Below are 17,513 nucleotides of genomic sequence, written 5' to 3'. Positions count from 1 at the left end.
GTGCGCGACGCCGGAAGGGGCGGTGCGGCGCTGCGCCTGCGCAGTGCTCAGCACAGGGGCGGGGCCGGCCGTCAGCTGACTGTGGCGGCGGCGGCCTCGCGGGACCACCGACGGTTCGTGGCTCCGCGCGGAGGGTCGCCGGCCCGTCAGCTCTCTGCGGGCGAGGCGCCGAGCCGGTCAGACCATGGCGACCACCGTCAGCACGCAGCGCGGGCCGGTAGGCTCCGGCCGTGGGCAGGCTCCACGGCCTCTGGGCACAGGGGAGGGCTCGACGCCGGGCTCTGGGCGAGCAGGAGGGAGTCCCCGGTGGGGGAGGCCCCGGGTCCCTGTGGGTCCCGAGTCGGGGAGGCCCCGGGTCCCGGTGGGTCCCGGGTTGGGGAGGCCCGGCTCCCGGTGGGTTCCCAGTGGGGGAGGCACGGCTCCCGGTGGGTCCCCGGTCGGGGAGGCCCGGCACCCCGGCAAGGAGGCCCCGGACCCGGTGGGTCCCTCTGTAGAGAGGCGCTCTGAACTCTGGATGGGTGGAAGGCCTGTCATCCTTTCTGCCCGCAGGCAGGGTGAGGCTCCCAGGCTCAGCTGTGTCCCCAGTTAGTGACCGTTTCTCAATCGCTCGGTTTCTTCAGTGACAAGTGGGGGTTGGGAGTGGAGAGCTGGGCGTGCCCCTCACCCCTAGCCCTCTCGCCGTGTCCCCAGGGCACCGCTCGCTGTGTCTCTGCAGGAGCACGAGTACAGACGGCTCAGGTCGGCTCCAGCCGCGCGTTCAGGCTGGGTTGGGTGGGTCCTCGTGAGTAGTGAAGCTTTTATCAAACGCAGCTGTAAACGTGCAGTAGGTGGACACCCGGGTCCTGCTGAGTGGGAATGAGGCTCCTCTGACGTGACACTTTGATGTGCCTTCCCTCAGAACGTCCGCTGCTGAGTGTAAGCCCCGCTGCCAGGGCTCCTCCCCCCTTGAAATGGGGCTGATGAATCTTGTTTGGGCTTCTGCCGACCGGAAAAGAAGCCTTTCCACAGAAGGTGATTCTGAGTTTGAGGAAGACCCAGGTCTTGTCAGAAGCCCTTCAGGCACAGAGGCTCTTCCTGAGCATTTGGATTGGACCTGACAGCACTTCCTGTCAGACCGGGGTGTGGGGACGTCCCAGAGTCAGGAGAGGGATTTTCCGGACCCTGATTTTCAGCGTCTGTGTGTCTCCATCGTCACTGCGTACCATGAGTTACCGCAGGTTGACTGTCAGCAATGTCTCATTTGTACACAAGTGGCTCATCAGAGAAGCAAGGGACCCAATCAGGGCCTCCCCTGGGAGCAGTGGTGTGGCCGTCAGGCAGCACGGCCCCGGTCCTGGCCTGTCGCAAGTCCTCGGCCTGCTGGGATCTCGGTGCGCTCGTCTAGAACTCACACGGTGACGACGGACGCGTTGCAGGCAAACCCCGGGGGCCGGGTTCAGTGCGGGTGATCCCCTCCTTCTGCGAGGGAGTTAGCAGCCCCCGCTGCAGTGGGAACCAGGCATCAGAGGGTGTTTGGACTTGGGGCCTGTGCTGTTGAAGGCCTGGTCTGTCTGACCAGCCTCGTGCTCGTTGCTCTCCGGCATGTTCACTTGCAGCCAGCGTGGCCGTAGATCCCACATGGAGACCAGCAAGTGTCTGCAGCGTGCTCTGCACGGCCTGTACGAGTGCAGTAAGGTTAGGTCTGGGCTCCAGGGTCCCTGCGACTCACCCACCATGCGGTTGACATTAGTGTCTGGGCAACATGGTGCAGCGGTCACCAGTGTGGTGCGTGCCGTCGGGATGTTCCACATGGGGACGGTCGCATTCAGACCCATGGGTCTGAACTCAAGTTGGGGTGAGCAGTGGCCCACCTGGGCTGGGGTCAGGAGGAAGGATCATTTGACCTGGGACTGGAGAGGGAGCTGGAGTTGGGAGACGGGTGTGAGGAGAGAGCAGGGAAAGCAGACCCAGACAGGGTCTGGGGGTTGGAAGGTCCTGGGAGGCGGTGCCTCCTGGCATGGGCCTGCCGGACCCCGAGGCCTGTGGGTGCAGGCGGATCTGGCACTGACTTTGATCTGATTGCCACTGTGCACTTTTCTTTTTTTTTAACGTTTTTGCCTGGCCCACACCATCTGGCTCCCACACCTTCCCGCCAACCTGCTCCTGTCTGGGTTAGCCGTCCTTGTGGGGGCCTTTTTGGCAGTTTCCAGCGCCGTAGAGCCCTTCCCTTTGTGGTCAGCAGAGTCTGGTGGAGGCCTCTTCTCTTTGCCGGGTGCACAGACTTCGTGTTGCCTGAGACCCCGCTGGCTGCCGTGTGCGTGTGGCTGTGGGCCGAAGCCAGGAATCCAGCCGGGCTGGTGGAGGGAGTTGGCAGGCGCTCCCCTGCTGGGTCCGTGTTGGGCAGCTCCCCTGAATGTCAGCCCACTGCCCGCAGGACAGGGTTCAGCCAGGGTGCCCGGAGCCTGGGCTCACGCTCTTTCGGGCCCTCTCTGAAGTCTGACTGTCGCCTCCTGCTTGTTGTGAAGGAGTGACAGGCACAGTCTTTGGGCACGTGAAGGCGGAGGAGGATCTGACCGGTCTGGGAGGTTCCCCCTGTGCTTGAGGGGGAGCCTGCTAGGAGTGTGCCTAAAGTTCCAGGAGACCGGCTGTCTGTACCTTCTGGGCAGAGTGTTTCCTGAACGGCCCTGAGGTTGCTCAGCCCTGTGCTTTTGGCCCAGTTTTTGCAATGTGGATGTTTCTGTTCTGACAAGCCTTCTCCAGCCAGTGCACCTGCCAGTCCACACCCTATTAAAAAGCACCTGATGGGCACCCCCAGGAGTAGTTGTGTGGGCCTGCCTTCCACAACAGGACTCGGTGGGGGTTTGTAGTACCCCTGCTTCTGACCATAGCGCTGCTCCTGTCAGCTCCCGGGCCAAGGTTAATGCTTGCTTGGAGGCCAAGATGTGCGGGCCTGTCCGTTGAGTCCAGGCTGATAGGAGCTGATAAGGACCAGTTGTCCTGCTGTCCTGCTGTGGGGGCCCCTTCGTCCTGTCTTTCCCCTGTGAGACCTGAGGTAAGCTGTCGGGTGGCCCGTGGTGTCCAGGTCCTCGGCAGCCTTGCACATGTTGGTAACTGTTGCTGCGCCTGACTTCATGGGGGACAGCGAAGGCTGACACTGACCTGTGTCACTTGCTCTGTGTTTACTGACTGGGACTGTGAGGATGACGCGTCTCCACCGCCAGCACTGTCTGGCTGCCCTCGAGCACAGCCTGCACGGGAGAGGCAGGGTGCGCGCCGAGCGCTCTGTCTTTGATCTCCAGCATCCAGAGGTCGGAGCTCATTCTCTCTAGGCTGTGCCTGCCTTCCTCTGCCCCAGCACCACTGCGAGCCCAGCTGTCGGCCTGCGGTGTTCATCACTTCTTGCTCCGGGCACGCCCCTTCCCGCTGGCCCGAGTCCTGCCCCTCTGGGTCCCTGTGAGCTCTGCTTTTTCTGAGGCTGAGTTCGGAGAGCACCCGGGTTTAGACTGGCCCCGTCTTCCTGTAAGTCGCACCTTTTCACATGCATCAGCCCTGCTGGCCATGCACCAGCCTCTCTTGTTGGGTCCGATGCTACCTGGAGAGCCCAACTTCCTTTTAGGGAGCGTTTGCCTGGGGAGTTGTACGTTCTTGGACTTCCCTCTGAACGTTGGTGTCGGACTGGTTTGTCGTCAGCAGCACAGAGCTGGATTGTTAAAGGTCAGGTCTGGGCTGTCTGTCTTTGTATTTTAACTGGAACATGTTAAACAGTCTTATGTGCGTAGCTGTACGCATGCCCTTCCCGCCCACCATGTTCTTTTGTGCTTTTGTTTCTTTTTCTCTTCTTGCCTTCTTTTGGGTTGAATAAATATAGTTTTTTTAAGCTCCATTTTTTGGTCTCTGCTGGTTTGGGAAACGTGTATTTTAACTCTGCTCTGTTTGTGGTTATCCTGGAAATTTTATCAAGCAGACTTATCAGGATCTAAGGTTAATCGTTAGAATTACCATCGTGCTGGTCAGCTTGTGCCTCGGTGGCCGTCCCAGCGTGGTGGTTGTGTGCGGAGGCGCTGCTTTGTTTACCCTCCTTCCAGGAGGACGTTGTTGTTCTGAGCTGGGGCCTGTTCAGATGCGCTCGTACACGTGTGCTTTCTCTGATTCCTGAAAGGGGCTCCCGCTTGGGGTCCCGGGTTGACAGTGTCCTGCTCCCAGTCCGCGGAGGCCTTTCTTCTGGCTCTGCGGCTTCTGTAGAGCAGGCAGCAGTTGACTGTGCCCTGGCTCCCCGGCCCCTCCCGCCCCCGCGTCTCTTCCCTGAATTCCGAGCGCCCTCTGGCCCCTCTTCCCGCAGCGGCGACATCCACGCGGGAGTTCGCGTCAGTCACTCGGGTCCCGGTGCTGCTCTCACTTTGATCTCTGCGACTCGGTGTCCTCACGTGGACGCCTTTCTCCCGCGGTGCCTGCTGGCCCAGCCGGCCTGGAGGGAGGACCTGGCTGTCAGCTGCTCGGTCCCTGTGAGTTATTTGTCATGCCTCAGAAAACTGGCCACCCCGCCTTTCGTACGCACGGCTCCCCTTCTGCACGCCTCCTACCGTTTATTTTTGCTTCACCTACAGCTGGACGGTGGGAGCTGGGGCGGGGGTGTCGAGTGTGGGGGCTGTGGGCCCCAGGAGGGAAGCCGCCTGTGCTTTGAGGGACTAGGGGGTGACTGAGCAGGCAGGGGGCACGGCGGTGGCTAGTCTGGGCTGTTTGTCCTGGAGCACAGATGAGAGCGGCCCCTTCCTGCCCAGGTCACTGTCTTCCCTCGGGGATCTCGGCTGGTGCCAGCCCCCCCCCCCCCCCACGTGACGGTGACTGTCTCCCCCCAGCCTTCCTTCCTGAGTTCCACGTCCATGCATTCCATGGCTCCTTGCGTCTCCCTGGAATGTTCCAGACGTCACAGACAGACCAGCCCCCTCCTTCCTCAGACCCCCCCCCCCCACTTTGTCCTATTCAGTTGGGCAACACTTCCATCCTTCTTATCGCTCAGGCCAAAACCTCAGGTGGCCTGGCCTCTTCTGCGCCCCTCTGGAACTCATGCCCGGCCCACTCTGCCTTCCAAGCACATCCAGAATCTGGTTCTTTCTCAGTCTCTGCACCACCCACACACAGCCACACTTGCTCAGCTGGTCCGCCTGCTGTTATATCCCGCAGCCAGGTGCCAGGCAGAGCCAGACGTGTGGTGCAGCACGCCCCGGCTCCCCGCCCGCCCTGGGTTCCCCACCTGCCCCGGCTCCCCACCCGTCCCCAGGTTCCCCATCTGCCCCAAATGCCCATCTGACCCGGGTTCCCCACCTGCCCTGGGTTTCCCACCTGCCCCAACTGCCCATCTGCCCTGGGTTCCCCACCTACCCTGGCTACCCACTCGCCCTGGGTTCCCCAGGTTCCCCACCTGCTCCCTTCCTCTCCTCTCTGAGAGTCAGAGCCCCTGGCCACCACTCCTGGCTGCCTGTCCCCCTGCCTCTGACCTCCTGCTCTCCCTCCCTCGCTCGCTGTGTTCCAGCCACCTCCCCGTTCCTCCACCTGCCAGGCAGGCTCCTCCCCACGTTCTGCATGATGACCCCTCCCCGCCAATCAGGTCTTCGCTGAGATGACATCTTCTCCACGAAGCCACCTGTGTGTATTTACAGTGCCGCCACTTTCCACACACAGTTAATTGGCTGATACTCGTTTGTGTTCTTTCGTTAAAACACACGCATCGTGAGAGCAGTGATCATTTCCCTCGGCTTCTTGTTGTGACGGTTCCATGGAGCTCACAGAGCGTCTGCCCATCTGTCCCAGCCCTCGGGCCCCCTCAGTACTTTGGTAGGGCTGGGGATGTTCCATCTCAGCTGACACCCGGGTCCTGGGCCAGCGTGAGGGCTGTGGAGCTCTGGCCGAGACCCCGTGGAAACCACTGGTTGTCCCGCCAGCTTTCCTGGTCTGGTCCTTGCTTGGGGACTGTGGTTGTCCTCTCTCTCTCATCGGTTTTCCAGCATCTTCGTGCTCGTTAACACCACGGCCCCTCAGTCCCCTGGTGCAGAAGCTGTGTGGGCGGCGGGCTCCGGCAGAGTCGGGACATCCAGATGTTTTGGCCTTGAGTAGCCCATCCTGATGTGGGTAGTCTGGAAGGTTGGGGAAGGCGTGGGTGATAGGAATAGGGGAGGGGGCTGGGTTTATAGAGTAATGTAAGACCACCCTGACCCACCCCTGCCCTGGGCCTCAGCCCTGCTGCTGTCTCTGGCGGGAGAGCGGGTGTGGGTGCCCCCACGTTGTGCCTTCAGGCAGAGCCGGCCCCACAGACGCTCCGAGTACCGGCTCATCCTTCCCCGCTCCTGACCTCACTGCCAGCCCTGAGAGCCCAGAGGCTCCATGGGGGGTGTGTTTGGGAGGGGGCCAGGCTCTGTTCTGGGTGCTTGTGTTTCCGGGACACCAGCAGGAACTGGCCGTTGGTGTGTCCTCAGCATCTCAGCCCTCCTGGCGGGGTGGGGGGCAGGGCGCAGGGGGTCACCACGGGCCTTCCTTGCAGGGCACGCCCTGGGACCTGTCTAGCTGTGCCACATGCCTGGGAAACGCTGCAGTGACGCCCTCAGGAGGGAAGGTGTTGTGTCCCTCTCTTGGCAACCCCAGGCCTCTGGGCACCCGCTGGGCCCACTGGGCTGTGAGAAGTGCCCCCCACCCCCGATGGGTCCTTGTGATGCAGAGCGTGTGTGGAACAGCTCCTCTGGTGGCTCCGAGCAGCTCCCAGATGGGGTCAGGCCGAGCCAGGCTGGTGGGTGCAGAGGTGGGGGGAGCCCCAGGCAGGTCCCGAGTGCGTCCACTTCCACCAGCGCCGTGGGGTGTGTGTGGTCTGTGGGCCTGGGATGGGGAAGGAGGCGAGCCCAGGCCTCTGTAGGGATCCTCAAAAGGAATGGTGGTGCAGGCTGTGAGCTCCGTGAGCACAGAGCCTTCTGCAGCCTGCTGGACGCCATGTCGCTGGGCGGCCCAGGGCACCAGGTGCCGTCTGGTCTGCGCAGGAGAGGCCTCAGGGTCCAGGGCGTCTGGACATCCAGGTGGTCTCTGGTGGCTGCTGTCTGTAAACAGTTGCCAAAAGTCCTGCAACACCCTGGGGTCTTCCTTTTGGTGTTTCCTGAATTTGCGCGGTTCTTCAAGGCCCTCGGCTGGGGTCTGTGGCGTCCCTGGGCAGTGACAGCGGGCCAGGGCCACCGCAGGCAGTGCCTGGCCCTTGGGGCTGTGGCTCCGGTCCCCCTAGCAGCCAGGCCTCCTGCCGTGGGTCCTGCGGCTTCTCTCTTCCCTTCATCTGGGCTCTGCTTACACTGTGACTCCTCCAGCCCTCTTCCCACGCCTCCTGGAAAGAGCAGAGTCATTGAACTGGGGGTCACGGCACCCTGGGTCAGGCCAGCCTGGCCGTGCGGCCCACCCTCCAAGCTCATCTCTGCTGGTGGAGCCCTGACCAACTCTTGCTCAGTCTCCTCCCGTTTCCTTGGGAGACGCCACTCCCTTGGAGCCGTCCCATCACTCCTGTCTCTCCAGGGCTGAGTCTTGGGGGCTTCTTGCTGTTAATCCATTGGCTTCTTTTTGTCTTCGGGGCATTCTTGTATGTGAACCGTTTCTCGTGCAGATGTTTGAAGGGCTTCAGCCCAGAGACCTCTCCAGGTCCCGAGATCACCCGTTGGTTTGTTGGACAGGCCTTGCTGGCAGCCGTCCTGGTACCAGGAAAGGGATTGTGGACTCGCGGTCAAGAGCAAATGGAGCCTGAGATCGGCCCCACCGGCCGGCTAGCGCGCAAGACCGGCCTCTGGGCAGAACCGTGATGGAGGGAGGCCCTTGGAGCAAGAGAGGGGCCCTGCTCTGGAGAGTGCAGGCCCCCGGGAGGGGTCCGCAGGCTGTGGAGACCCCGAGCCTACGGCCCCGCCCCCGACGCCCGCCTTGCCCCCGCAGGTGTTCATCGGGGAGCTCCCGCAGGACTTCCTGCGCATCACGCCCACGCAGCAGCAGCAGCAGATCCAGCTGGACGCTCAGGCGGCCCGGCAGCTGCAGTGCGGAGGGGCGCTGGGCAGTGTGGGCCGCCTCAGCATCACCGTGGTGCAGGTGCGTGCTGGCCAGATGCGCTCTCAGGGTGTCAGGGGCGCTGCCGTGTTGCTCCTGCATCTCTGGGAGGCAGAGACGTCTGTCCGTCTGTGTGTCCCCGCTAGGCACCAGAGTTCTGTAGTTTGGGCTTCATGTTTAAGCCCACGTGAGCAGGTACCCCCCTGACAGATAGCCTCCCTCCTCCGTGGGCGTTCGTGTTTCCTCCCACAGACTCTTCCCTCGTCCCAAGCAGCCCTCTGGCTCTACTGGGCCCACGGCCCATGTAAGATGTGGGTGGGCCCCTCGGACTCCGAGGCCTGTGATGCCCGAGCGAGTTGCCTGCACCCTGGCCCCATGTGGTGGTGGCCAGGGATGTCACTCCCGAGAGACGCCCCCTCGTGAAGGGAGGTGGGGCACCAGCCCAGTCACCATCTGGGGCACAGAAAGGGCCCTGGCCAGGCCTCACGTCTCCCGGACGCCCTGTCCCCTGCTGGCTGTGGCTGCCCTCTGCACATTCTTCCTCCTCCTGGGGGTGGGGGGACGACCCCCTGTCCGGCAGCTCTCTGGTGTGTCCTTATTACAGAGACACACCACCGAGCATGGATTTCTCCCCGTTCTTGGTGCCCAGAGGCCAGCTGTCCACGGGCTTGATCCCAGGACCCACAGACACCATGGTCCATGGATGCTCCAGCCCCGTGTGTGAAGTGGGGCAGCTTTGCACGTGCTCCTGGGTGCTGTAGGTCATCCCTGGGTCCCTCTGCATCACCTAACACCACGGATGCTACGTGAATAGCTGCTGTACAGTTTAAAGCCATATAAATACTGCCGGAGTGGCAAATTCAAGTTTTGCTTTGTGAAACTTTCTGGAATTTTTTTCCTTAATGTTTTTGATCTGTGGTTGGTTAGGCCCATGGATGTGGAGGGCCCATTCTGCAGCTAGAACTGTGAACTGTGCTCTGGTGGGTTTGAGTAGCTGGGTGGACACCAGAAGACGCTGGAGCGGAGGGTGAGAGGTTGGGCCCCGCAGCCTAGCCTCAGCTCTCATCTGACGGCCGCCCCCTTCCTGTACCTCGGCTCCTTTTCAGGCCAAGTTGGCAAAGAACTACGGCATGACCCGCATGGACCCCTACTGCCGGCTGCGCCTGGGCTACGCGGTGTACGAGACGCCCACGGCCCACAACGGCGCCAAGAACCCGCGCTGGAATAAAGTCATCCAGTGCACGGTGCCCCCGGGCGTCGACTCCTTCTACCTAGAGATCTTCGATGAGGTGAGGGCGCTGCCCGCCCGGGGCCCCTCGGGGGCAGCTCCGTCTGGCCCTTTGGCTTGTGCACTCGGGGCTTTTTAGGGCTTGGTGGCAGCTGTCCTGATGTCCCCAGCATTGGTGAAAGGCGCGTGTTCACTGCAGATCCTTCGAACTTACATTCGGATGCGGCACCTCTGTGACAGCAGGTGCCCCGGGCTCTGTGCCTGCCAGGCAGATCAGGCAGCTGCTATCTGCGGGTGCGGGTGTGATGTGGGTCGGCACCGTGCTGGGTGGATATAGGCCTCTATGGTTGGGTCGCGTGAACCTCCCAAGTGTCCCTGGTGTGTCCGATGGCTGCGCTGGGCTCTTTCCCAGCCTGTCCTCCAAATGCCTGTCTGGGAGTGTCCCACAGCTTCTGAGGCCGGGCCAGGGTGGCCCCGGTGGCGCTGGTTGGCGGACGAGGGCTCGGAGGGCTCAGAGTGGGCAGCAGGGCTGAGACGGTCCCTGTGGGCTCTGCCCTGCTCGAGTGCCCTCCTCACCCTGCCTCTCCGGCCCGCAGGGTCGGGGTAAGGGAAGGGTGGAGGTGCGGTGAGCTGGGGGAGCGCGTCCCAGCGCTCGCTGGTTGGAAGGGGTGAGTGCAGTGGTCCAGTGGGTCCTCCCTTCTCCCTGGACCCACAGAGGGTGGAGAGAGGGGGCACCCTGCCTGGAGGGCTGGAGGATCCCAGGGGATGGGCTCTGAGGGGTGGGGCTTCAGGAGACCATTGTCGGGATGGTGCGCAGGGACAGGCACCCGTGGGGATCCCACTAAGTGCTGTTTCCCTGTGGTCCCTCCCTCAGCGGGCCTTCTCCATGGACGACCGCATCGCCTGGACGCACGTCACCATCCCCGAGTCGCTGAAGCAGGGAAAGGTGGAGGATGAGTGGTACAGCCTGAGTGGACGGCAGGGTGACGACAAGGAGGGCATGATCAACCTGGTCCTGTCCTACACGGTGAGGGCGGGGTGGGGGGGGGACACGGCCAGCTTGGTCCTGTCTTACGTGGGGAGGGCTTCCTCTGGGCTGTGCAGCCTCAGGTCCCCAGGCTTTTGCCTGGCTCCACCCTCAGTGCCCCTGCTCCTCTGGGACCCTTGGGGGACAGGGGGACAGGGTTAGGTGTCTAGATCTGGGGTTCCTGCCACCTCCTTTGTGTCCTCCAGGTGGTGTTACTGTTGTTGTTTTAGCTTTTAGTCCAAGGTGTTCCCACGCGCGCTCATCCCCCAGCTTGGAAGGTCACCGTCTGTCCTCTTGTTTCAACCCCCACCTCCTGGTCTGGACCGTTCTAAAGCGGGTCCCAGCACCGGCGTGCTTTCAGTTGTGCACGTCTCATTGCACACCCTTAGCAGGTGTTTCCACGGAGACAGGGTCGTCGTCATGCTTAGTTAAGCGGCTGAAACCAGAGATAGGCCGTCGTGAATCGTCACAGGTGTTGACCCGGAAGCTTGCGCTTGGGTTTACGTCGTTGAATTGTGTTCTCTTTTTGTCACATCTCGGTCGGCTGTGGCTCAGTAGGTCTGAGGAGCACTCAGCCGAGGCATTCTCCTCCTGCTCCCCCAGCAGAGCAGTGCTGGGGTGTTGTCAGCGTGGGCCGGGCGTCCGACGATGATTCACGAGGCTCTGGGCCCTGTGCTGCCCCTCCTCATGTGGTTCTGTTGAGGCGGGAAGTGATGAGGTTGGGATGTGCCGTGTTCCTCTGTGACCCCCTGATCATCTTTGTTGTATTTCAGTCGCTGCCGGCTGCCATGGTGATGCCGCCTCAGCCTGTGGTCCTCATGCCCACCGTGTACCAGCAGGGCGTCGGCTACGTGCCCATCACAGGTGTGTGCTGCTGCTCTCCTGGGCGTGTCCCCAGGGACAGCGTCAGAGGGGGTGGTGGGTGCATGGGGATCCGGAGCCTGGGGCCAGGGTCTGGTGCTGTGTTTGAATTTCTTATGCATATGTCAAGAATAGAATTTGTTTTTTCCCTAACCGTGGACACAAATGAGGTGAGCTGAAATTTACAGAGATGTAGAAGTGCAGTTTCTGAACATTTCAGCGCGTGAGTTACCGCCACTCGAGGTCACGTTCCTAGGAAGTTGGGTGAGCTGTGTGCACCGACGTTAGTGTTTCTGTCCTGCTTATTTACCTCTGCGAGTCAGCAGCCGGGGGCAGCGCAGCAGAGTGGAGCTGGATCCGCGTGGCTTTCATGCCTTTGAATTTTCCACCTGACATTGGCCTGCTGGTCAGCTCCACTCTGGCCTTGGCGGTGACTGGACTCAGCTAGGTTCCCACGTTTGCGGCCATAAAACCAGGCAGGACTTGGGCAGTGGGAGGCCCAGGGGCACAGGGGAGACCAGGTGTGGACGAAGATGCCATGTGCCCGTCCCCAAAGTTCTAGACCCACGGTCCAGCCACTGCCTTCTAGGGTGAGGTGTGGACCTCACGTGAGGGCCCCATGTTCACTGCCCTCGAAGCCACCTGCCTCCCAGCTTGAGACCTGAGACCGTCCCCAGGTTGAAGGGAACTGGGCTGCAGAGAGTCAGGGTTTCGTCTCTGCTGTTCCCAGAAGTGCCGGTGGTGGGAGTGTGACCCCAGCAGCAGGTTTGTGTCCGCCATGCAGACGAGGGGAGGTGGGAGGCGGTGCCAAGCGAAGCTGTCCGCTGTCACTCTGGGTGACTGGGGATTGTTGAAATCCTGACCTCAGGATTCCGCGTCCTGGCTCCACCCTGCACCCAGGTTTGGTTTGACAGTTGGTGTGGGTGTCTTGCCAGTGAGCCCGGTGGCGGGAAGCACGTGGGTGCCAAGCTTGGATTTTTCCTGCTTGCTGGCGGGGCCATGAGTTCACGTGGTTTCTGTCCATTCCCTCTGCCCCACCTCTCGCAGGTACATGGATGGAGCCCCTGTCCCCACCTGCGTCCTTGTCTGCAGCACTGATGGGGGCCATCATTCCTGGGGTGGGCGCTGGGGGCTCTGGGCCATGTTGTGTGCAGCCCGGGGGGCTGTGTGCCCTTGCTGGCTCAGCCTGGAAACCAGTAGGCTCCCAGGAAGATGACGGGGAGGAGCCTCCCTCTTGGAGCTCCGCTGCCTCCACCTGCCCAGCCCCAGGGCACTGTCTTGGGTACCACCGAGGCCCCAGTGCTCTGTCCCGTTCCCTGAGATGCCCCCTGCCAGCCCCAGCACATCGACTCTTGAGGCTTCCAGGGGGGTTTGACACACGTCCAGGGTGTTAAGTTGGTGGTTCAGGAACATGCCCCGTTTCACGGGATGCCCGCACAGCCCTGGGCACTGCCTATAGGACGCCATCCCTGAGGTGAACTGGCCAGGCCTCCGAGGGGCTATGGGTTTGCAGAGACGCCTCCTCCACCGGCTTTCCACTCCCGTTTCAGCGTAAGGATGCTGGGCAGAGCAGGTCTGCGGGGACCGTGGGTTCACCCGGCTGCCAGGAGGAGACCTGGGCACCGCGTCCCCTGCCGCGTGGGCGTCTGCCCTGCACGGTGTGGACCTCCCCGCCACGTGCGGGGCTCTGCCGACTGCCGGGCTTGACAGGGTGCTTGTCTTGGAGACGGGAGAGGCTGTGGCCTGACCCTCGTTCCCCGTGGGGAAGGCAGGAAGGGTCCTGGAGGCCGCCCCCGCTTTCCAGGTTTCATCTCCCTTCTCCCTGCTGCTGAAAGGTGGTGGGCAAGCCCCTTCCTGGCCCCAGACTCCTGCTCCCAGGACGACCTGGGGCCTGGTCTCACCAGGCTCGAGGGCCCCACCTGGGACCTGGGTGACCTCTCACCTTTCAGGACGTCAGGCCCAAAGGCCCGTGTGTGAGGTGTGTGGGCGGGTACTGGGCACAGTGTGGCCCAGGAGGGACCTGGGAGGGGATGTGAGCGCTGCTGCCAGCAGGTCTGCGCCCTTGTCCCAGGAGACGGCCGTGCTCCCACTGTTTGAGTGCCTATCAGCCCTTCCGCCGGTTCTGACTTGGGCAGCATGGGGCTGCCCCTAGGGCCTTCTGACTGCAGATGGGGAGAAGGCATCATGTCCTGAACTTACTTCTCAGCCCAGCGCCCCCGGGGCCGGGTCGGGAGTGTGGTCTGTGCTATGTAAGAGGTGACGGGGTGGAGCCCCACTTCCTCTCTGGAGAGGTGCCCACTAGCTGCGGGGTTTCTCGCATGCCCCCCCGGGGTTTGTCTGGGCGTCCTTGCCTGGCACTGGCAGGCTGGCAGGGCCCAGCTCTGGCCCCCGCCCTCAGCCTGGATTTTCCAGTAGCTCAGACGTCGCAAGGTTCCTAGTTTATCACCCACGTCTGACAGGAGTGAAGGGAACGTAGTTGGCGTGAGGAGGTGACACCAGGAGCCCCACTTGTAACTGGTGGGGCCGGCATCCAGGACCCCACGTGGAGACCTGGCACACAGCCGCCTGGTGCCCGTGAGCGCCTTGCAGGCTGTCTGCTGTCGCCCCGAGTGCTGTGCGGGAAGGGGCTGGTTTTGTGGCCCCTGGTCCGTGGTGGGAGTTGACCGTGTGGTGTAAGTGCCCTAGTTCCTTGGGGCCAGAGCCTGCAAGCACCTGTCCCCCACTGCCCCTGCTGTGCGGTGGGCTCGTGTGAGCTGCCGGACACTGGGTCCCCCCGAGCGCCCGGCCGGCTTCTGAGCTCGTGCTGGGAGATGAGATGGGGTCGGGACCGCTCTCCTCGGAAGGCCCATGGGACACGTCACTTCCTCCCTGTGGCCAGAGCTGGCCTGAGCGTCGGTGACGCTCTGCTGTCCCTGAACTTCGTCTTCTGCTTGCAGGGATGCCCGCCGTCTGCAGCCCCGGCATGGTGCCCATGGCCCTGCCCCCAGCCGTGAGCGCCCAGCCCCGCTGTAACGAGGAGGACCTGAGAGCCATCCAGGACATGTTCCCCAACATGGACCGGGAGGTGATCCGCTCCGTGCTGGAGGCCCAGCGAGGCAGCCGGGACGCCGCCATCAACTCCCTGCTTCAGATGGGCGAGGAGTCCTAGATGCGCCCCGGACCCGCGGGCCAGGCGTCCCCGGGAGCCCCGCCCCGAGCCGATTCCTGTGAAAGCGCTGTGCCCCCCCCTCCCCGACGTCCGCGTCCCCGCCCCCTCCCTTGCTGGTGCATGTGGCCTCGTCCCACGGCTGCTCTCGGCGTCGGTTGGGTTGGGTGGGTGGCTTCCCTCTTGCTTCACATCGGAGAAGAGCCGACCGTGGCGTGGCCCGTGTGCCCTCGCTGGCTCCCCGCCCCCGGGCGCATGTGTTCCCCCTCACGCCGCCCGGGGGGCTCTCCTGGGAGCGCCTGCCCCGCCAGGGCCTTGGCACTGAGCCGTCTCCGGTTTGATTGCTGGCCTGCGATGACGCTACCTGAGCCGGGAGACCCGTGAGTTTAAGGCACGTAGAGTCCGCGAGCAGCTGGCCTGGGGTTATTGTTAGAACTTTCAGGCTGAGGGCGCCTGTCCTTCCCTCGGTGTGCTCTGTGGCCTGCTGACCAGGGTCTGGGGTGGCCTCGCCCGTGGGCGTGCAGAGCCGTCGTCCTCAGCTCTGGAGGCCCCTGAAGTCTCTCCTGCTGTTCCACACCAAGTCTGCGCAGCGTGCTTCCGAGAGGCAGGGGTTGCAGCCCCTTGCTGTGACCCCTTCTTGCTGCAGAACCAGAGGCTGCAGGTGTGAGAAGTCGGTCCAGTACTTTGTTTTGTTTATTAAAGGGCATTTAGGAACCGCTGGCTCACTGCTGACGTTAATTTAAGAGCACGTGGGGCCCCCGTGCTGTCGCTTAGTCTGGATGACAGGGAGGACGTCTGGGGACCATGGGCACTTGAAGTCTTCCCTCGAGGCAGGTGGTGCCTGTGCAGTGTGGGCCGCACCCTGGCCCGGCTGCGGCCTCGGACGCAGAGGTTGGGGCAGGCTGGGTGACATTCACGAGAATCAGGTATCTGAGAAGTGTCTCGAAAGCGATGCACTTAGAATAACATGGGTGCTTGGGAGACGCACCTGGCGGCTGCAGTCCCTGCTCCATCCTTGGAGGCGCCCAGCCTTTGGACACGGAGGTGGATTCAGCAGCGTGGACTTCTGTGCAAGGTCAGCAGAGGGAGTCAGGACCTGAACTTGGTCCTTGCACCTACACACACAGGTTAGGTGTGATGTCGGCCAGAAAGGCTGCTTTCTGCCCCCGAGGGGTGCATCAGACCTGCTGTCCAGGCGGTGGCCCTGGGTGGGGACCTGCGTCGGGGGTTGGGTTTGGACCACGTGTGCCTTGCTGCAGACTTGCTCTCTGATGCTCAAGAGCACTGGGTGGGCGGCGGTGGCCCTGGTGTTAGGTGGTGACTGCAGGGCACAGGCGCGCCCCGCCTGCTCGCAGACATGCGGCCCCTGGGGCCTCTGTTTGTGGGGGGGAGGGGGGCGTGGCTTCAGGACAGGCCCCAAACCTGCCACTGCACCTCCCTTCCTGTGGACGCTGCTTCCGTCGCACATCACAGGGCGCACGTGGTGTGAAGCCTTCGTTAGTTAAATCAGACTCCCATCTGCTGTGGTCACAGTCGGGCCCTGTGTCGTGGGCGGTGCAGCCCGTCAGGGAGGCCTGCCCAGGCTCGGGCGCCCGCAGCTGCCGGGTCCGGGGGCCACAGTGCCTTGCAGGTTGTTGCTGCTCTGATGATCGCTCTGGGTCCAGTCCGGCCGTGTTGGTGAGGAGAGAAGCATTTCCAGCAGCCCCTCCCCCGTCCCCGCTCCCGCCCTGTCACAGGCCCTGGGGCGTCTGCTGTGCGATGTCTGCCGAAATGGTCCTGATCATTCTGTTGGGGTCCAATGTCCAGATTCCTCTTGGATCGTAAAATGTATTTTTACTTTCAGTCTTCTACTTTAATAAACGGTCTGTGTGAAAACAGAGACGTCAAGTCCTCCAGGGAGAGTCCGCCGGTTCTGTTCTGAGTGTTCTCAGCCTGAGTCACGACAAGCTGGGGTGCGGCGGTGGGCGTAAGCCCGCCAGCACACTGGACGCCGGCCTTGTGAGTGCGGGCAGGGAGCAAGGCTGGGTTCCAAACGTGAGCCTGAGAGGTTCACGCCGAGCATGGAGCGCGGAGGGCGGCGCTGTGCTGCTTCTCGCGGGCCTGTCTGTGGTTCTCTCCAGGCCATTGGATGTGGGAGCAGGGACAGAGCACGGGCCACAAGGCGTCTCCCGTCTGAGAGGGCCCCACGACCCCACCTCTTGGAGCCGGACCCCAAGCGGGACTTGGCTCAGGCTCGTGCCCCAGGGGTGCATTGGGGGTGGCCGGGCAGGGGGCACGCATGTGGAAGTGGGTGGACGCAGTCAGGTGTGTCCTGTCCCCCGCCCAGCCCTGAATCAGCAGCTGTTTCTCCAGCAGAAACGCTGTCCTCACCGAAGACATTGCACAGCCCAGGTGGAGGGTTGCGTGGAGCCCACCCCGGCCGCCCTCGGTCAGGCTCCCACATTGTGGGAGTGTGAGTGCTGTACACAACACTGAGATACAAGGGGCCCTTCTCCCCAGCAGCCCTGGCCCAGGCCGAGCGAGCTTCCTAGGTGTCCACCGCGTCGGGGACGGGCTCGTCTGCTGACACTGTGTCCCAGGCCAGCCCACGGCAGGCGCTCAGCCTAGAACAAGGGGTGGGGTCACAGCCTTCCCCATTGTGGGCCTCAGTCTACACTGCCCGTAGCCCCGGAAATTAAAGGGGGAAACCTGGTTGGTAGAAGGAAAGGCACCTTGTCCTGGAGGAGCCCGAGGTGGCCTCAGGGTTCCAGCTGAGATACGGAGTGGCCACTCATGGGCTCAGCCAGCACAGGAGGACACGGCCACAGAGCCAGGCCCCCCGGGATCACAGCAGCCAGTTTTCCTTTGAACCACGTGACAACTTAGTGTCATGAAAACGATAAACACAAAAGTGCAAGCAAGGATGGAGACTTCAAAGCACAGAAGCGCAGAACCAGCAGTAGAGCTGTTAGGAGTGAAAATGGAGCCGCCGGAGGCAGTCCCTTGACAGGTACCTTGTTAGCAGGGTGGACGTTGCTGGGGGGAGTGACCCAGCGGGGCCGAAGTCACGCACTGGACGCAGGGCCCAGGGGAGGCCAGGGGACAGCTGGCACCTCTGGTCGGGACTCAGGTGAGCCCCAGGGAACACGAGGTGAGTCTGCATTGAGTGTGGACCCAGCATGAAGCGGTGGTGCTCTGGGGCCCGGACAACGGGACACAAGGACTCTGGGCCCTACGCG

General features: G+C 62.7%; 1 protein-coding gene across 2 annotated transcripts; it reads left to right on the top strand.

Moving 5' to 3' along the window:
- The first annotated feature begins 42 nt into the window (after window positions 1-42).
- On the top strand, window positions 43-16,190 carry TOLLIP (toll interacting protein). 2 transcript variants are annotated; one of them, XM_010956877.3, is made up of 6 exons: window positions 43-217; window positions 7,927-8,076; window positions 9,141-9,323; window positions 10,137-10,289; window positions 11,063-11,153; window positions 14,087-16,190. In XM_010956877.3, exons 1-6 carry the CDS (start codon window positions 185-187, stop codon window positions 14,296-14,298), a joined length of 822 nt encoding a protein of 273 aa, XP_010955179.3. In that variant the 5' UTR covers window positions 43-184; the 3' UTR covers window positions 14,299-16,190. The 2 variants fall into 2 exon arrangements, with proteins under 2 accessions (XP_010955179.3, XP_074227482.1); XM_074371381.1 differs by lacking the exons at window positions 9,141-9,323; window positions 10,137-10,289; window positions 11,063-11,153 and having other exon boundaries at window positions 14,087-14,278.
- The last annotated feature ends 1,323 nt before the right edge of the window (window positions 16,191-17,513 follow it).

This window comes from Camelus bactrianus, chromosome 10 (assembly GCF_048773025.1).
Source record: "Camelus bactrianus isolate YW-2024 breed Bactrian camel chromosome 10, ASM4877302v1, whole genome shotgun sequence".
NCBI lineage: Eukaryota > Metazoa > Chordata > Mammalia > Artiodactyla > Camelidae > Camelus > Camelus bactrianus.
This window is presented reverse-complemented; position numbering and strand designations above follow the sequence as displayed.